The 21045-nt window shown below is 41.5% G+C and overlaps 1 protein-coding gene across 8 annotated transcripts in view; it reads left to right on the top strand.

Annotated features, from left to right (window-relative positions):
* Positions 1–21045, top strand: part of PTPN13 (protein tyrosine phosphatase non-receptor type 13) — a 240775-nt gene that overhangs the window by 207380 nt on the left and 12350 nt on the right. For all 8 annotated transcript variants that reach the window (XM_051819592.2, XM_008267633.4, XM_008267635.4 and 5 more), the window contains 7 exons: positions 2937–3030; positions 3686–3823; positions 5309–5397; positions 12666–12721; positions 15249–15352; positions 17894–18042; positions 19551–19641. In XM_051819592.2, coding sequence (XP_051675552.2) covers positions 2937–3030; positions 3686–3823; positions 5309–5397; positions 12666–12721; positions 15249–15352; positions 17894–18042; positions 19551–19641 — 721 coding nt within the window. The remainder of the gene's footprint in view (positions 1–2936; positions 3031–3685; positions 3824–5308; positions 5398–12665; positions 12722–15248; positions 15353–17893; positions 18043–19550; positions 19642–21045) is intronic.

Here is a 21045-nt window from a genome sequence, read left to right on the forward strand (position 1 = left end):
GTTGTTATCAATGTGGGCAGCTCTTTTCATTGTCCCTTTGACCACAGGAAAAGAAGAATGTAGGTAAGAGTGGAATTGACCTGAAAATGTTAAGTTTATGCTACAAGTGAGATAAAAACAGTAATGGACAAAGAAATAGGTTACTTGTTTTTGAAAGACTGAGAAAAATGCTTTATCACAAAATAAAATGAGAGTGTAACTCATTTAAGATTAGCACTAAGAAATCTGGGAATGAATTAACAAAACTATGTTAATGCATAACTAAATTCTACTTCCCATTCTCTCTTTTCTACTTACATGCCCAGTTTTTTGGCTAGAATTTCTTTTTATGGTTTTCTTACTGGTATATAATGTCCTTTTCCAAAATGATCATAGCTGGGTCTTTAATTTATGGACGGTTTTACTTACACATATCTCACATAACTTATTCTGAGTCTCACTACTGAAATGTCTTTCTATATAATGTGAAATGTAGAATGTCTTTCCATGTGAATTGCATCGCTTTCCTAGTAACCTGAAAATTTTAGTATCTCAACAGGATTCTGGACATGAGCTTGATTTAGTATAGATGGAAAAAATTTAGTGACCAAAAGTCCAAAATTCTGACTTTCATCTCACTGTGTTACTCATACTTGTAACTGGATTTAGTAAGTCCTGAAAAGATGACGCCCAGAAGAATATTAAGGCAGAAATGACTGTGACACAAAAATAAATTTATTTATAAATATGTGCTTATGCTATCCTCTGTTCAGAGGTCCTCGATTTCATGTACCTGAAATAAAGAATTTTCATGTGTTGTTAATGTTACTCATCCTATATAGTGCTTATTTTCTTTTTAAATATCAGCATGTTGTTGAGACAGAGGTGGAATTTCTGTTTCATTAACATAAAACCCCCAGGAATCAAGACACTTTGTTGTTCTTGGCTACAATCATGTGTATTGGAGTTAAAGTCTCAAAGCAGGCCTCCCAGTGTTCTGTCCTTGAATATTAATGTCTACATTACAAGTTTTTTAGGAAAAATGGAATTTTACAACCCAAGAAGTTTTGTGACATCATTATGTCACCACTGTTTATGAAGCAATAATTCTATTGCATTTCCTTATCATTTTTATCAAAATAAAAACAATAAAGTTTTTTTTTTTTAGATATTTATTTATTTATTTGAAAGGTACAAGACCAGCACTGTGGCATGGCAGGTAAGGCCGCCACCTGCAGCGCCAGCATCCCATATGGGTGTCAGTGCAAGTTCTACCTGCTCTACTTCCGATCCATCTGTCTGCTATGGCCTGGAAAAGTGGAAGATGGTTCAAGTCCTTGGGCACCTGCACCCACATGGGAGACCTGGAGGAAGCTTCTGGCTCCTGGCTTCAGATTGGCACAGCTCTGGCTGTTGTGGCCAACTGAGGAGCGAACCAGCAGATGGAAGACCTCTCTCTCTCTCTCTCTCTCTCTACCTACCTACCTACCTACCTACCTTTCTACCTCTCCTTCTCTCTCTGTGTAACTCTGACTTTCAAATAAATAAATTTTTAAAAAATTATAAAAAAAAAGTTACAAGCCGGCGCCGTGGCTCAATAGGCTAATCCTCCACCTTGCGGCGCCGGCACACCGGGTTCTAGTCCCGGTTGGGACGCCGGATTCTGTCCCGGTTGCCCCTCTTCCAGGCCAGCTCTCTGCTATGGCCAGGGAGTGCAGTGGAGGATGGCCCAGGTGCTTGGGCCCTGCACCCCATGGGAGACCAGGAAAAGCACCTGGCTCCTGGCTCCTGCCAGGATCAGCGCGGTGCGCCGGCTGCAGCGGCGGCCATTGGAGGGTGAACCAACGGCAAAAGGAAGACCTTTCTCTCTCTGTCTCTCTCTCTCACTGTCCACTCTGCCTGTCAAAAAAAAAAAAAAAAAAAAAGTTACAAAGAGGTGAGGTAGAGAGAGAAAGAGAGAGGTCTTCCATCAGATGGTTCACTCCCCAGATGGCCACAACGGCCAGAGCTGTACCAATCTGAAGCCAGGAGCCAGAAGCTACCGGGTCTCCCACACAGGTGCAAGGGCCCAAGGACTTGGGCCATCTTCTGCTTTCCCAGGCCATAGCAGAGAACTGGATTGGAAGTGGCGCAGCAGGGACTTGAACCAGTGCCCCTATGGGATTCTGGCACTGCAGGTGGCAGCCTTACCTGCTATTCCACAGCACTGGTCCCAACAATACAGTTTTAAGAGCAAACCATAATGTTTTATTTGCTTAAAATGATTTTAATTTATCCTAATCACTTAATTTTTCATTCTTCCCCAAATTGTTTTTCTATTAGCCATACTCCATGTAATGCTTCACAATTTATCATTATCCTAGAAAGTTACCTTCTATTCAGTAATTATTTTATGGTTGTGAATCCACTGTCATTTTTCTTAAATTCATGTGAGATTTAGACTGGATTTAAAAGCCTTTATACCTAACAGATGATCAGGTTGCTAAGTTTCAGTCTCTGTTTAACAGCCTCATAACACTTAAAATGTTTATTCTTCCCTTCCCCAACTTTTACAGTCCTATTAAACTTTTCTGAAAGTCTTGTGGAAGATAAGGCTAATAAAATATGCCTCAAATAAGAGATTTCTGCAGTCCAAAAAGATTGAGACACTTCATAATATATTTCTCTTTCAGCAATGCCAGATTTACATTAGTAAGTACTGTGAGAATTGCTGAATAAAAATATTGATTTAATGTTTTTAGCTTAGCGTTCCCAGAGGTACTTGATGACAGAAAGCCCCATTTCTCTTATACAATTCATTGCCCTGACTTTTCTTAGACCCACTCATCTAAGGTTGGGAGAAGTAAAATGGCTCCTGTACTAAGGAAGAAGTAAAGAGGGGTGATGTGCAGTCCCTCCCTAATCCCAGAAGTTAGTAAACTAGTAATCTGATGATTTGCTTTGGGTTTGTACTTTAGGTTAATGGGGAAGAAATAATTGAAGGTTTGTACACTGAAGGAAAATGTTCTACTTGTGAGCCAAAGGAATCAACAAACCTGACTCTGTCCACAGGTAATTTTCCAAATAAGTCATCCTATTATTCTACATGTTCTAGTAATTCAGATAACAAAGATATAAGGTATCTTCTTCTGTTTGCCTTATATGTTTCTGAAACTTTTAAAGGAACAATTATTGTTCAAAGAAATAAGAGAATGGTATAAAGCTAATATTGCTAACTGTATGCCTATTCAAATGTCCAGCATCTATTCTTATCTCTGACTAAAACTATTTTTAAATGATTAAAAAAAGAGCTGCTTTGTTTAATACTATTTATTATACTCTACAGAGCAACAATTCACAGACTACATAATACTTTAGAAAACTTATCTTTGAAGAGTTTCATGTGACCTATTATATCCTTGTTCTTTGTAGCATAACTTCTTTATTTCCTGAATTAATAAGTCGAGATTTATTAATGTCTTGCGAAAGGGTCTGAAACCAACATTGATTCTGGTTTATTCTTTGTAAGTTGCATTTGCATGGTCTGTTGTCATAGCAGCCAGAGTACTTTTAGAACTAAAAGTGACGGGGTCACGTAAGTGTGAACTACTTTTCCAGTCATATCTGCTCTTCAGAGTGGGTGCTTAAAGTTGAAAAGGACCTGAGTATTCCTGAGAGTCTCTCACAACAGTATTTCCAAACCCCGCATAAATTACTGTTTTTCAAGAGTCTGATGCACAAGAAGATGACGTTTATGATGATCCTCAAGAAGCTGAAGTTATCCAGTCTCTGCTGGACGTTGTGGACGAGGAAGCTCAGAATCTTTTGAACCAAAATAATGCAGCAAGAGATGCCTGTATTCCAGGTAGATGAACCCAATGCGTAGATTGGCACCCTAAAGAGTACAAGGACATCTCCAGGGGACATTTGTTGAGTAAATATGAAATGCATTAGCCTCTTCCTCTGTTCCTCACTGGTGGGTAATATTCCAGAAATAAAGGAGACTTCATTGGGCCCGGCACTGTGGCACAGCAGGTTAAACTGCCATCTGCAGTGCCAGCATCCAATATGGGCAACAGTTCATGTCCCGGCTGCTCTGCTTCCAATCCAGCTCCCTGCTAATACACTTGGGAAAGCAGTGGAAGATGGCCCAAGTGCTTGGGCCCCTGTACGCACATGGGAGACCAGGAAGAAGCTCCTGGTTCCTGGCTTCTGGCTCCTGGCTTCATCCTGGGCCAGCTGTGGCATTGCAGCCATTCAAGGAGTGAACCAGCTAATGGAAGATATCTCTCTCTGTCTCTCCTTCTCTTTCTAATTCTGGCTTTCAAATAAATAAATAAATCTTAAAAAGAGGATTTGTTATCTCTATTTTTTCCATGTTTGTGAGTGAGTTAGCTTATTGGTGTTATATCAAAATGGATCATTAATATTATGGCTTTTATTTTGAAGATTCATTTACTTATTTGAAAGGCAGAGTTACTGAGAGAGAGAGAAAGTGTTTGCATCTGCTGGTTCACTCCTCAAGTGGCAGCAATAGCCAGGGGTAGGCCAGGCCAAAGCCAGGAGCCTGGAACTCTATCAAGGTCTCCTACTTGGGTGACAGGAGCCCAACTACTTGGGCCATTTTCTGCTGCTTTCACAGGCACATCAATAGGGAGCTGGATCAGAAGTGGAGCAGCCAGGATTGGTATAATCATTCATATGGGATGCCAGTGTTACAGGTGGTGGCTTGGTCTGCTACACCACAATTCCAGCTCCTGTCTCTTATTTTTAGAAGGATTTCCCTTAGAGGCCAGCATTGTTGTATACCAGGTTAAGCCTCTCCCATATGAGTGCCAATTCATGTCCCAGCTGCTCTACTTCTGATCTAGCTCCCTGCTAATGCACCTGGGAAAGCAGTGGAGGATGGCCCAAGTGCTTGGGCCCCTGCACTCACATGGAAGACCCATAAGAAGCTCCAGACTCCTAGCTTTGTCCCCACCCAGCCTTATCTGTTGTGGCCATTTGGGGAGTGAAACAGCAGATGGAAGAGCTCTTTCTGTGTCTCTCCTCCTCTATCTGTAACTCGGCCTTTCAAATAAAATAAAAAATAATTAATTTTTAATAAAAGGGGGGGTTCCCCTAGTTGATGCTAGAACAATCTTAAGGCATTGCAATTTGAGTGGACAAGTTTAGCCAGAAATTTTATGTTGACATGTACCATGGCATTTATCCCTAAGTTTTCTAATGTGGACCCTGAAACTACTCATTGATATTGGTCCATTTACTGCCACCTTTTGCAGCAAACAAAAACTTTTCCACTGCTTTAGTAGTTATATTAATTCCTCTTGACTGTGTATTTCTCTCCTAGATATGTTGAAGACAAATGGGAAGACACTTGAGGAGACAGCAGAAGGCACAGCCTGTGATGGCTCACCTTTGCTGGAGGATGTTACTGAAGTAAGGATAATAGCTGTATAAACAGCCTGGGGTGCCACAGGCTGTCAGAGTTACGTGCTTTAACACAGATGTGAAATAATCTGAAATGGTTGCTTGTTTTACTGTAAGATGACCTTTAGGTGGATAAATGGAGGTGAATTTTACTTGTATTAAAGTACTATTCTCTTCCAGTTGAAAGCATCATTATTCAAGTTTGCTCACATTTTTAAAAATTAAAGAAGTTCATTTTTTAATAAAGATTTCTTTTATTTATTTGAAAGACAGAATTACATAGAAAGGTAGAGCCAGAAAGAGAGAGAGAGAAAGAGGTCTTCCATCTACTGGTTCACTCTCCAAATGGCCGTAACAGCCTGAGCTGTGCCGATCTGATGCCAAGAGCCAGGAGTTTTTTCAGGATCTCCCATATAGGTGCAGGGGCCCAAGGACTTGGGCCATCTTCTACTGCTTTCTTAGGCCATAGCAGAAAGCTGCATCGGAAGTGGAGCAGTGGAACTTGAACTGGTGCCCATACAGGGTACCAGCACCGCAGGCCAGGGCTTTAACCCATTGTGCCACAGCACTGGCCCCATGATTCATTTTTTTTAACAGAAAGCTTTTATTTAATAAATATAAATTTGTAAGTACAGCTTTTGGATTATAGCATTTCTTCCCCCCATACGCACCCTCCCACCCCTAAACCATCCCACCTGCTATTCCTCTCCCATCCCATTCTTCATTAAGATCCATTTTAATTATCTTTATATACAGAAAATCAACTCTATACTAAGTAAAGATTTCAACAGTTTGTACCCACACAGACACACAAGACTAGTTTTACTGTTAATTCTCATAGTACAACACATTAAGGGCAAGTGCACAGTGACTCCTATTGTTGGTTGAGTCTGCTGTGTGTCCTGCTTCCCATGTTGGATCATTCTCTCTTTTTTAATTCTACCAATTATTAGCAGACACTTGATCTTATTTATGTGTTCTCTTTGACACTTAATCCTATCTTTATGATCAGTTATGGACTTAAAATGATCACTTTACCTAGTAAGATGGCATTGGTACCTGCCAACTTAATGGGATTTGGAGTCCCATGGCAAGTTTTTAGCTTTACCCTTCGGGGTAAGTCCAAGGGAACGTGTGCTGAACTATACATCTCCTCCCTCTCTTATTCCCACTCTTATTTTTAACAGGGATCAACACGCAATTCATTTTCAAAAATGTAGTGGTTAACTTTTCAAATCCCTATTTAAAATCTGAAAACTTTGGATATTCTGGGACAACAAGCTAAGAAAAAGTATGAATAGTGGATAAGTTGTATTTAAGGTTCCTCAAACTCAGCATTATCCTATTTTTCACATCTCAGTATTCTAGAATAATTTCCTTCAGTAGCCTACTTAAGTAGTCTTCCTGCTTCATATCTTCAAAACTGTCAAAATTATGCTGGTTTGAATTCTTAGCAGTATTCACTATGCATGCAAATGCAATCTCATACACATGTAGTTGTGTTCATTAAAAGTTTATGAATATTTACTGTGTGAATATACAAGGTATCTTATGGTTATTGAGTATGTACTTTTTTTAAGGTTTACTTATATATTTGATGAGCAGAGTTATAGAGAGAGAAGGAAAGACAAATCTTCCATCTACTCCCAAATGGCCACAATGGCCCCCGCTGGGCCAGGCCAAAACCAGGAGCCTGGAACGCCATCTGAGTCTCCCACCTGGGCAGCAGGTACCCAAGCACTTGGGACATCTGCTGCTGCTTTCCCAAGCACATTAGCAGGGAGTTGGATTGGAAATATAGCAGCCAGGACTCCAGCTACCGTTCACGTGGGATGCTGCCACCACAGGCTGTGACTTAACCCACTGCACCACAACAGCAGCCCAAGTAGATACTTTTAATCTACAAAAATTATTATACAAATATTAGATTTCTTAAAACACTTAAAACTTAAAACAGCATTCCCTAGTTTTACATAAGACAGTCTTTCACACTATCAAAACATTAATAATTATAATAGGCTCTTTGAAAAAGGATTTCTGAATATCCTAAGCCATAATGAGTTTAATTATATTTCCATTAAGAATATTTAAAATGCTCCTTTTAAACTGTACGTTCTAGAGATGGGCATTTTGCAAAACAGGACACCACTTTCCATACTGAGTACCAGCTCTGTTCCTGATGACAGCTTCTTGCTGATGTGTGTCTGGAGGTAACAGTGATGACTCAAGTACTTGGGTCCCTGCTACCTACGTGGGGAGGCTCAGATTGAGTTCTTAGTTCCTGGCTTTGGCCTGGCCCATCCCTGGCTGTTGTGGGCATGTGGGGAGTGAACCAGTGGATGGAAGATCTCTCTCTCCCCCTGACCTCCACCCCTTGACTTTCAAATAAATAAAATACTGAAACAAACTTCCTGAAGGAAATTAATATATAGACTCATTTATACTGTGCTCTAGTAACAATTTATGAAAGATAACTTTGTTACCTTTTTTATTTTGATTATAAAAATATATCCTCATTTTTAAAAAAATTTCAGATAGAATCCTGGCCGGCGCTGCGGCTCAATAGGCTAATCCTCCGCCTTGCGGCGCCAGCACACCAGGTTCTAGTCCCGGTTGGGGCGCCGGATTCTGTCCCGGATGGCCCAAGTGCTTGGGCCCTGCACCCCATGGGAGACCAGGAGAAGCACCTGGCTCCTGCCTTCAGATCAGCGCGGTGCGCCGGCCGCAGCACACTGGCCACGGCGGCTATTGGAGGGTGAACCAACGGCAAAGGAAGACCTTTCTCTCTGTCTCTCTCTCTCACTGTCTACTCTGCCTGTCAAAAATAATAATAATAATATATATATATACACATTCCTTTTTGTAACTTATTTCCATATTCATCTGAGATAGCTTTTAAAATTTTGGTTTCTACTCATCCAGTCACCATCTTGAATGGCTTGGGTTTTTTGGGTTTGGGGTTTTGGGATTTTTTTTTTTTTTAAGATTTATGTATTTATTTATTTGAAAGAGTTACAGAGAGAGAGAGATATCTTCCATCCACTGGTTCATTCCCCTAAGTGGCCACAACAGCCACGGCTTGTCCAGGCTGAAGCCAGGAGCCGGGAGCTTCTTCTGGGTCTCCCACGGGGTTGCAGGGGCCCAAGCATTGGGGCCACCTTCTGCTATTTTCCCAGGCACGTTGGTAGGGAGCTGGATCAGAAGTGGAACAGCCAAGACTCAAACCCGTGCCCATATGGGATGCCAGTGCCTCAGGCAGAGGCCTAACTTGCTGTGCCACACGCCAGCCCCGAAGTGCTTGGGTTTTTAACAAGAGATCCCATATTTTCATTTGGCACTGGACCCTAAAAATTATGTAGTTGGTCCTAAATCCAGAAGATATCTCCTTTGCTGTTAGATTACTGGATAAGACTCTTTGAACAGTAGTATTATAAATTTACCTTCAGAGACCGGTACTGTGGCGTTGCGGGTGGGGTCGCCCCCTGCAGTGCCAGCGTCCCAAGTGGGTGCTGGTTCCGTTTGAGTCCCAGATGCTCCACTTCTGATCCAGCTCTCTGCTGTGGCCTGGGAAAGCAGCAGAGGATGGCCCAGGTCCTTGGGCCCCTGTTCTTGCTTGGGAGAACCGGAGGGAGATCCTGGCTCCTGGCTTCGGATCAGCTGTGGCCATTGTGACCATTTGGGGAGTGGACCAGCAGATGGAAGACCTCCCTCTCCCTCTCCCTCTCCCTCTCCCTCTCCCTCTCCCTCTCCCTCTCCCTCTCCCTCTCCCTCTCCCTCTCCCTCTGTCGCTCTGTAACTCTGCCCTTCAAATAAACAAATCTTTAAAAATAAATAAATTTACCATGAAACGGACTGCCTACAATATAAATCCTGAATCTTTTCCTTGAGGCAGTATCACAGCTTCCTCCTCTTCCAAAGAGCCTACAATCCAGAATGAGAAGAGACTGAAATTCATTCCTTTAGCATAACCCTCTCCTGCACACAAGTGTCCTCACAAAAACAGTGGGAATTGATTAAAGTAAATATCACTATAGCTTATTTCTAGTTAGGCTCCCCATTTTCATAACAGCACTGGACTTGTACAAAAGGCTTTGGGCTTTTCAAAATCTTAGAGCACATAGTAAATTCAGAGATCAGGACTACATTCAGTAATAAGTATGATTTGATTCCTGTCTATAGCCCTCGTCTGTATTCCTGTGGAACAGTGGCCTTTCTAGTTTTGACTTGTTGAACATTATGGTTAGTGGTGCATTGAGCCTGTGATTGATTATACAGTAAATTGAAAATATGTTACTGCAAAAATTAAAGGAAAAAGGAAGGAAGACAGGAGGAAGGGGAGGAAGAAGGAAGAAGGGGAAGGGAACTGAGGGAGGGAATAAGGGAAGTATGGTTATCTTAGAATTGTTGGCCGGCACCATGGCTCACTTGGCTAATCCTCCGCCTGCGGCACCAGCACCCCGGGTTTTGGTCTCGATTGGGGCGCCAGATTCTGTCCCCGTTGCTCCTCTTCCAGGCCAGCTCTCTGCTGTGGCCCGGGAGGGCAGTGGAGGATGGTTCAAGTGCTTGGGCCCTGCACGTGCATGGGAGACCAGGAGGGAGCACCTGGCTCCTGGCTTCGGATCAGCGCAGCTCCGGCCGTAGTGGCCATTTGGGGGGTGAACCAACAGAGGGAAGCTTTCTCTCTCATAGTCTAACTCTGCCTGGCAAAAAAAAAAAAAAAAAAAAAAAATTGTACCTATAGGAGTACTTCATACTTCGTGTGTTTGTGTGGGTGCAAACTGTTGGAATCTTTACTTAGTATGGAGTTGATCTTCTGTATATTAAAGATAATTAAAAATGAATCTTAATAAAGAATGGGATGGGAGAGGGAGAGGGAATAGGAGGTGGGACAGGAGTGGGAGGGCTGTTATGGGGTGAAGAACCACTATATTCCAAAAAGCTGACCTATGAAATTTATATTTATTAAATAAAAGCTTTCTTTAAAAAAAAATTGTATCTGTAGGGGCAGGCGTTGTGGTGTTGTGCGTAAAGCTGCCTCCTGCAATGCCAACATCCCATTTAGCACCAGTTTGTGTGCCGGCTGCTCCATTTCCAATCCAGCTCCTTGCTAATGGTCTGGGAAAAGCAGCACATGTACTACCCAGGTGGGAGACTTGGAAGAAGTTCTTGGCTCCTGGCTTCAGCTGTTGTGGCCACTAGGGAGTGAACCAGTGGATGGAAGATCTCTGTCTCTCCCTTTCTCTTTTTTTTTTTTTTTAATTTTTCAAATAAAAATAATTGTATCTATGAAATACATGAAATCTGTTCCCTTAGGAAAGAAAAAAATCTTCCCACAGTCACTAAAATTAGCAGCTTCTTGGGGCTGGCACTGTGGCATAGTTCGAGACCCAGCTGCTCCACTTCCGATCCAGCTCTCTGGTATGGCCTGGGAAAGCAGTAGAAGATGGCCCAAGTCCTTGAACCCCTGCTCCCATGTGGGACCTGGAAGAAGCTCCTGGCTCCTGGCTTCAGATCAGCCCAGCTCCAGCCATCTGGGGAGTGAACAGAGGATGGAACCCATCTCTCTGTCTCTCTGCCTCTGCCTCTCTGTAACTCTGCCAGATAGATAGATAGATAGATAGATAGATAGATAGATAGAATCTTTAAGAAAAAATTAGCATCTTCCCAAACAGCTCTGTAAGAGCTTCCTTTTAGTTGTCAATGGATCAAAGAGTCTATTTTTTCTTCCACCATAGTTATTTTTCCTCTATAAATAAATTGAAATTGTTATTAGGATAATGTCACTGCAGATGCTTTTTAACTCTACATCCCATATGGATGTCAGTGTGATTCTTCGCTGCTCCACTTCTGATCCAGCTCTCTGCTTCCATACCTGGGAAAGCAACAGAAGATGGCCCAAGTGCCTGGGCCCCTGCCATGCATGTGGGAGACCCAGGTGAAGCTCCTGGCTCCTGGCTCCTGGCTCCTGGCTCCTGGCTCCTGGCTTCAGCTTGGCCCAACCCTGGCTCTTGTGGTCTTTTGGGGAATGAACCATCAGATAAAAGCGATCTCCTTCTCTCTCTCTCTCCTCCCGCTCTCTCCCTCTCTTCCTCTCTTCCTTCCTCTCTGTAAGTTTGCCTTTCAAATCAATAAATCTTTCTTTAAAAAAAATTCAGTTTGACATCTAATTGTAGCAAACTGCTCCTTCTGTAATATTCTGATTTCTGAAACTCCATGTCCAGTTAAAATACAAGCTGATTGATCTCTGATAATATAAAAGGGCAATACATTTAACACATTAACTATTTTTTTTTGATAGGCAGAGTTAGACAGTGAGAGACAGAGAGAAAGGTCTTCCTTTTCCATTGGTTCACGCCCCAAGTGGCCCCTATGGCCAGCGTGTTGCAGCCAGCGCGCTGTGCCAATCCGAAGCCAGGAACCAGGTGCTTCCTCCCTGGTCTCCCATGCAGGTGTAGTGCCCGAGGACCTGGGCCATCCTCCACTGCCCTCCTGGGCCACAGCAGAGAGCTGGACTGGAAGAGGGGCAACCGGGACAGAATCTGGCGCCCCAACCAGGACTAGAACCCAGGGTGCCGGCGCCACAGGTGGAGGATTAGCCTAGTGAGCCACAGTGCCAGCCAACACATTAACTATTAAGATGTTCTTGAATGGGCCAGTACTGTGGTGCAGTGGGTTAAGTCACCACCTCCAACACTGATACCACCATATGCCAGTTTGAGTTCCAGCTGCTGCACTCCCAATCCAGCTCCCTGCTGATGTACCTGGGAAAGCAGCAGAAGATGACCCAAGTGCTTAGGCCCCTACTACTAATGTGGGAGACATGGATGGAGTTCCAGGCTCCTGACTTGAACCTGGCCCAGTCCTGGCTGTTGCAGCCATTTGGGAAGTGAAACAGTGGCTGTCCGTCTCTCCTTCTCCCTCTCTCTCTAACTCTGCCATTCAAATAGATAAATAAATCTTTTTTTAAAAAATTCTTGAGAGCATTTTCAGGTTTTAAAACTGAAAGGGTATTAAAAGATATGCCAAATGTGCATGTAACTAAATTAAGTGTTAATTCAGATTTTTGTCTGAATTTCTAAATCCTAAATTCTCAGGCCACTAAAGATGCCTCAGCCACTGCTTCGAGTATATTAATTCAATGTCATATGTGTCGTTTTAATATGAAAGTGAACACTGAAAGTGAATATAAAAGATAATTCATAGAAAGAATAAACATTATTAGATTATTTGATGTCTGTTACAATGAGCTAATTTATTTTGATTTCTCTTTATTATAGCCTAGCAAAATTAATGGCTATGAAGAATATTGTGAAGAAAAAGTAAGAAGTGAAAGGTAAACACAACAAAAAAAGTTTTTTGAAAACAGTTTCCATTATAAAGTGATTTTGATTTGGGAGGGAGGCACAGCATATCAAGGAAAGGTTTCATACATGGTTGGCCAAAAAAAGTGATTGTACAGAAATTTTGCTTGTAAATCATGTATATATTATATATAATACATACACATATTACATGATAATCAGATAATCAAAAATAGCTATTTGCTTTTTCCTAGAAAGGCAAATTGATATGAACTATTGACTAAATTAGAGAAAGACTACATATTATTAATGTATAAATACATACATTTGGGTCCAGTGCTGTGGCTTAGCCAGTAAAGGCGCCACTTGCAGTGCCGGCATCCCATATAGGCACTGGTTTAAGTCCTGGCTGCTCGGCTTCCAATCCAGTTCTCTGCTATGACATGGGAAAGCAGTAGAAGATGGCCCAAGTTCTTGGGCCCCTGCACCTGTGTGGGAGAACCAAAAGAAGCTGCTGGCTTCGGATCGGCGCAGCTCCGGCCATTGCAGCCACCTGGGGAATGAACCAACAGATGGAAGACCTCTCATTCTGTCTGCCACTGCCTCTCTTCAACTCCACCTTTCAAATAAATAAACCTTTAAATATATATATATATATATATATAAATTTTTGCATATCACTAATTGTTGGTTGCAGTGGTTTTGGTTTTGTTTTAACATCTCTAAAATCATGAAGAAAAAAATCAGGAGGGTCTTAGAATTATAGTCATCAAAAGTGTTTCTTAATGTAAACAAAATAATAGTGCATTTTACTTCATGAATGTCCTAGATTCAAAGAAATGTAGTACATATCTTCAACGCAGTAAGTTTATTTCTTTTTTTAAAGATTTATTTATTTATTTGAGAGGCAGAGGCAGAGAGAGAGAGAGGTCTTCCATCCACTGGTTCACTCCCTAGATGGCCGCAACATCCAGAGCTGCGCCAATCCAAAGCCAGGAGCCAGGAGCTTCTTCCAGGTCTCCCACATGGGTGCAGGGGCCCAAGGACTTGGGCCATCTTCTACTGCTTTCCCAGGCCATAGCAGAGAGCTGGATTGGAAGTGGAGCAGCCAGTACTTTGAACCAGTGCCCATATGGGATGCTGGCACTGCAGGTGGCGGCCTACCCACTACACCACAGCGCTGCCCCTACAAGTTTACTTCTAAGTCTTGCTCCCATAGATGTGCAAAGGCATTTCTACATGAGAATATTTTTTGATATTACTTTCTGTAAGCAGTTGCAACATTTATATAGTAGCAAAACACTATAACCGAGATAATAAATTAGAGTCTTAAGCAGCTGTTCAAAAGAATGATAAGGAAGAGAATGTCTGATGGAAGAATCTCTAAAATATATTCCTACAAAGAACCAGTTTGTACTAAAAGACAAAAATCAACCTCCTGGGTGCAACAGAGCTTGCAAATTAAATGTTATTGTGAACCACAATGAATTGAAGTAGAGGAACATATCTATCATAAACACAGCATAATTTTTGCCCTGTGGTTGACATTGGGAGAGTACTAGTCCATCCTACTTTAATTCTGTACACTAGTGTTGTCAGACCAATGAACTCTGCATTGTTCCCCTGGATATCAAAAAAGGAAAATGTGTTCAATCTTTTATATAACCTTTTTTCATCTCGCTGCAGCACTAAACACTGTTCTCCTACCTGATTTCTTTTTTGAGGCCAGCCATCTAATTTACCAGGGAATAGTGAGAATTATTCATTTCATTACATTGAGACATAGATACAGAGTGTCCTCACTTCCAAAACTAGCAAGACTGTGTCCATCAAAGGGGACTTCTTCAAATAAATTGCGATAGATTCATAAAATGCACTAGTTGATGAAAAGCGAGAGATGCATCCCAACACAATTGTAATCACCCATCCGTGTTAAAGGATAGAAATGAAACTGCCTCTTTCTCTATCCCCTGCTGTAGCCTAAGGTTCAAAGACTTAGAGTCTGTTTGAGGATAAATTGTATTAAATTGCCTGCGGTGCCGGCACCCCAGGTTCTAGTCCTGGTTGGGGCGCCGGATTCTGTCCCGGTTGCTCCTCTTCCAGTCCAGCTCTCTGCTGTGGCCCGGGAAGGCAGTGGAGGATGGCCCAAGTGCTTGGGCCCTACACCCACATGGGAGACCAGGAGGAAGCACTGGCTCCTGGCTTTGGATTGGCAAAGCACGCCAGCCTCAGCGCACCGGCTGTGGCGGCCATTTAGGGAGTGAACCAATGGAAAAGGAAGACCTTTCTCTCTGTCTGTCTCTCTCTTGCTGTCTACTCTGCCTGTCCAAAAAAAAAAAAAAACAACAACAACTGTATTAAACTGTTTGTTCTGCAACTCTGATTTATATCTACTAGTAGGTTTTAAGGATTGTGTGCTTGTGTTTTTTTTTTTTAATCAGATAATCTATTTTAAAATGCATTGATAATTGTATGAAAACAAATGGTTTGGTGCCATAATATTTGAATTTGTTTGGGAGACAAACATGAAGATGGTATTACCAATGTGTTTTGTTGTAGCTTAATTCAGGAGTCACAAGAAACAAAGACCGATGATGATGACATCACATGGGAAAGTGTTGAATTGCCAGCAGAGACAACAAGCTGTGATGATTCTGATAAAGGCAAGAGTTTTATTAGCAATTTTTTCCTCAAAAGCAATGAACAGGAAAAATAACTGTTTAAAATGAAATTTTTCAGAATATATGGGTATGTTATTTCACCATGTCTACATTATTTGGTTTTATGCATAAAGTTAAATCCTACAGACAGACACCAATATTCATTTGCCCAGTTGTAGTCTAAAATTCTTAGTGGATTTGAGTAACACGAACAAATAAGTATGTAAGAACTTTAAATGAAAAAATAGAGTTACAGTGGAATGAGAAGTCAAGGAACACTTTTTATTTGTTGTAAAATAAGTGAACTAGCTAGAAGATATGGAACTATTATTACCATTGGATCTCAGCTTCATCTTCTAAAAGCAAGAATCCATTGGTCTGTCCTCACTATTATGAGTATGTTTTTATTTTATAACTGAGCCAGTGAAAAAAGGAAATTATATTCAATGTTTCATTTATCTTGTTTCATATAAGGCATTGTTATATTGAAAGAATGTGGTCTTGTCATTTGAAGTCCTAGTTTTATAAAAAAAAAAAACTAATAAAATAGAACTTGTCACTTTTTCACTTAGGTCTACTATAGGTATGTGCACAATGCTCTTGTTGGCTTCTGTAACCCATCCTCATCTGTCCACCCTTTGAGCTTCTGTTGCATTCTCACTCAGTTATGTAAACATGTAGTTACTTCATGAATGAATTTTGTATTCCCAGCTAGCCTTCACGATGACAGATGTGAAGCTTCTTGGGGTATCTTGTACAACTTTGTAGCTCCCACAGTGCCTAGCATTTTATTATCTATATAGTAGTTGCATCATGAAAATGCCTTAGTCAACCAGTTGACATAATTACACCTACACTGGTGCAGGGTATGGTACTATGTCTTTCCTACTTTTTTCTTTTTTTATTTATTTTATTTTTTTATTTTATTTACGTATTTATTTTTTTGACAGACAGAGTGGACAGTGAGAGAGAGAGACAGAGAGAAAGGTCTTCCTTTGCTGTTGGTTCACCCTCCAATGGCCGCCGCAGCCGGCACGCTGTGGCCAGCGCACTGCGCTGATCCGAAGGCAGGAGCCAGGTGCTTCTCCTGGTCTCCCATGGGGTGCAGAGCCCAAGCATTTGGGCCATCCTCCACTGCCTTCCCGGGCCACAGCAGAGAGCTGGCCTGGAAAAAGGGCAACTGGGACAGAATCCGGAGCCCCGACCGGGACTAGTGCCACAAGGCAGAGGATTAGCCTATTGAGCCGTGGTGCCGGCTCCAACTTTTTTCTAAGATAGCAATTGCCTTCTATTTTAAATAATGTCCATAGAGTAGGTACTAAATTAACCCATAGCTCTTCAAAGGTATTTGACTCAACTCATGAAGAACCAAGGGAATTCTTCATTTGCTTGGAGAAAATTATCAAGTGCCAGAGACACCAGAACCGAATGCCAAGGGTGCAAGGAGAGAAATCAGTGCTCCGAGAGCAATCTCCTGTTGAGGAATTTCAGAAGTGTTGTCTTCTCTGTTGTACTTAGAAGCTGATATAAATGCAAATTAATAACAGAACTAGATACGTTTTCCTCATGAAAACAGTACCATTTGAGTCAAGCAATAAGGAACAATGTAAACTCCTTTAGAAGTATGTGAAAGTCAAGGGCCTTAAGAACTTCTGGGCAGCAATAGGCATTTGGCACAGCAGTTCAACTTACACTGAGTGCCTGGCTTCAGCTTTCTGCTCCACTTTTGACTCTGGCTTCCCACTAATGCACACCTGGGAGGCAGCAGTGATGGTTCAAGTACTTGAGTCCCTGCCACCCACATGGGAGACCTGGATTGAGTACCAGACTCCTCACTTCAGCCTAACTCAGCCCCAGCTGTTGGGGTATTGAACCAGTGCATGGAATCTCTCTATCCCTCAGACTTCCAAATAAATGGGAAAAAGAAAAAGAAAAGAACTTCTGAGCAGTCACTGAGATATATTCTTAAAAGTTGGGTACATGAAATGTACTGTGGTAAAAATTTCTGGGGCAGACCTTTGGCAAGTTAAGTAGCAGTTAAGACGCTACATGATAACACTTCAATTCCCATAACCTAGTGTCTGGGTTCGAGTCCTGGCTCCACCTGTGATTCTAGTTTCCTGATAATGTGAGCCCTTGGAGGCAGCAGGTGATGGTTCAAGCACTTGGGTCCCAGTCACCCATGTGGGAGACCTGGATTAAGCACCTGGCTTCTAGCTTGGGCCTGACCCATCCCTGGCTGTTGGCAGGCATTTGGGGAGTGAAAGACCAGATAGGAGAGTTCTCTCTTTCTGTCTTTGTCTCTCTCTGTCTCTCTGCCTTCCAAATAGACAAAAATAACTTTTTTTAACCTCCCCTGTGTTGATTGTAGTTATCAGTTTATTCATTTTTTTGCTTTATTAATTCTCTCATATTTAAAGATTCCCCCTTTTTATGATAGTAGATTACCCCCTTTGTGAGAATACTCCCAAATTAATTCACTTGTGGGGTTAAATAAGTTCTGAGAACGTGTTTTTCTAATGCTCAGTGCTGTCTTCTTGTTAGGTCATCCCTTTCTGACAGCTGAGGAACTCACTGCACTTCCTGTGGTCAGAGTGCATCCTTCAGGTAAATACACTGGCACCAAGTTAAAATCAGTCATTCGCATGTTGCGGGGTTTGCTGGACCAAGGAATTCCTTCGAAGGAGCTGGAGGTAAGTGGCATCTGCCAATGGTTCTTTCCCCAAGTGTATGTGTTTGGTAGTAAAGAAAAATGAGCCCCTATCAGCCCAAGGTCAAGAGAAATTTTGAAAATTGTGATTTACCCATTCTATCTGGAGTTTATTTACTTCCAACTCTAAAACACCATCTTATACCTACTATTAAATTTTTCTAATTAGAATTTTAGTAATATTGATTTAAAGGGTTTGCAGTAACTACTTGGAACTTGACAAATTTCCCTGAAGATTATCCTCCCTGCTTCCTGTGTAAGGATAAAAAGGTTCTGAAGAGGCAACTATCAATGTCAACCACCCACTAAACTTAAGAATTATTACACTGTAGCTGCAGTTCATCATTAGCAGCAGTTTCCAATTTTATGTGGCTCTGAGAAGGTGTGCTGTAGTTCAGCAACGGCTGCCCCCATGGTCTTGTGACAACATCCACTTTTATCACCAAGCAAATGAGAAATGCAGCACCACTATGCTTTTGGGGTTGACCTTGCCCTTCTGGCTCAGACCATCTGCTTATTTGCCTGTTTGCTGGGCTTTGTTGCCATGAAAAGGAGTTACTGTTATTGGGCAATATTGTTCTGCTCTTACTGCTTTGTAAATATTTCTCAAAATATTAATTATATTGTGTAGATTTGGAAACTAAAATAATAATTGAAGTATAGTCTTCCTTTCCCTAGATCTGCATTTTTATAGAACTATTTCTTCATTAAGGTTTTAGGTTTAAATGTCACCATCAGAGAACTGCCATCACAACCCTGATGGAGCGTATCTTCTTTGTTCTCTGTCACGGCAGCTTATTGATGTCTTTAATACATGTATTACAATATCTGTTTACTTTATTGCTGCCCCTTTGTCCCAAGAGGCTCTAAGCTCCATGGGAGCCAGAATCTTCTGTACCTGCCCACCACTGTGTTCCTAGCACCTATAACAGTGCCTTGCATACAATAGGCGTTTGATAAATATTTTTGAAGGAGTGATTGAACCAAAGATTAGAAAGAGTTGACTTTAGAACACAGGAATATGATTATAACATGACCACCTGGAATATTCCAACACTATAAAGAAATTGTGCTCTGTCTTCTTACTTTAAGCCAAGGGTATTTTCATGAGTTGTACCTTTTAACTGAATTTTAAATTAAGATACAACATGCTATCTCATAAAGTAGTTGACTGCAGTATGTTCAGTTAAAGGTATTTGTAACAAAAAGTACTTCAAAAAGTTCATGAAAAATGGAAATAAAAGGTGGTTTATTTTGGTGCAAAAATTTTTTACCATAATATGCATTTTCCATGAACTTTTTAAATACTCCTCATAGTTCAACACTGGTCTATCAGTTCAGTATTGAATTTAATCTTATTTAAGACACATCTATGTCCCAACCCTCAAAGTCAGCCCTAACAGCCAACTTTGCATGCTACACATTTAAAGCATTTCAATTACTGAATTACTGCTTAAAAAATTGAATTTTATTTCCATTCATTGCTTACAGAACCTTCAAGAATTAAAACCTTTGGATCAGTGTCTAATTGGACAGACCAAGGAAAACAGAAGGAAGAACAGATATAAAAATATACTTCCGTGTAAGTTCCAATTTGGCCTCAAATTCAGTTTGTGTTTAACAGAATTTGAACTGATTTAAGATGTTTATGCAAGTTTAACCTACAGTCCCTCACATAAGCATGTGTCTATACACACTTAAGAGGTCTACATAAGGACCAAATAAATGTAGATATACAACATGAATTCCCTTTTAAATTTTCTATGTACTCTGAAAATGAGAGGAACCAAATATTTCAGATATTCCTGAATTTTTATTAACATAATATTAAAAATTAATCAGTGATGCCAAATCAGTAATTTTAAAGTCTTTATGCCTGAATTGGCTTTTGGATAAACATTATATTGGGTTCATGTGTCATAACCACCATCAATTTACCCCACTCATTTTTAGAGCTGTGTCTGGGATTAATAGCTAATGGAATTCACATCTGTCTACAGTGATAACTAGCAGGCTGCATTAGGCTTTTAATCATTTCAGACACTAGAAGGAAATTCCATTCAGGTCTCCCACATGGGTGGCAGGGGCCCAATTACTTGGGCCATCTTACACTGCTTTCCAAGTTGTACTAACAGAGAGCTGGGTTGGAAGTAGAGCAGTCAGGACTCAAACCAGCACTCACATGGGATACCAGTATTGCAGGCTTGTGGCTTAACTCACCTCACCACCACAATGTGAGCCCCCAGAAAGAAAATTTTTTATAAAGATTTTATTCATTTATTTGAAAGGCAGAGGCAGAAAGAAAGAAAAAGAGAAGTCTTCCGTCTACTGGTTCACTCCCCAAATGGCCAGAGCTGGGCCAATCCGAAGCCAGGAGCTTCTTCCAGGCCTCTCATGTGGGTACAGGAGCCAAAGGACCTGGGCTATCTTCTGCTTTCCCAAGCCATAGCAGAGAGCTGGATCAGAAGTGGAGCAGCCAGGACTTAAACCGGTGCCCATATGGAATGCCGGCACTACAGGCAGTGGCTTTACCTGCTATGCCACAGTGCCAACCCCATAGAAAGAAAATTCTTTGAGATCTATTATTTATTTCGAAGATGGATTATTTATTTCAAAGGTGGAGTTAGAGACAAAAGAGAGAGATATCAATCTTCAATCAATGAATGCTAATTCATTCCTCAAATGGCCACAACAACTGGGGCAGGCCAAAGTTAGGAGCCTGGAACTCTATCCAGGTCTCCCATGTGGGTGACAGAGGCCCAATCACTTGGGTCATCTTCCAGGGCCTTCCCAGGCATATTAACAGGGAGCTGAATCGGAAATGGAGCAGCTGGGACTCAAACCAGCACTCATGTGGGATGCTGGTGTCACAGGCAGCAGTTTGACCTTCTGCGACAAAATACCATATCCCCCACCTCCCAATTAAGGAAATTAAAACAATGATTTGGGGGCTGGAACTGTGGCTCAGCAGGTTAAGCAGCCATCT

The sequence above is a fragment of the Oryctolagus cuniculus genome, chromosome 8 (genome assembly GCF_964237555.1).
Source record: "Oryctolagus cuniculus chromosome 8, mOryCun1.1, whole genome shotgun sequence".
Lineage (NCBI taxonomy): Eukaryota > Metazoa > Chordata > Mammalia > Lagomorpha > Leporidae > Oryctolagus > Oryctolagus cuniculus.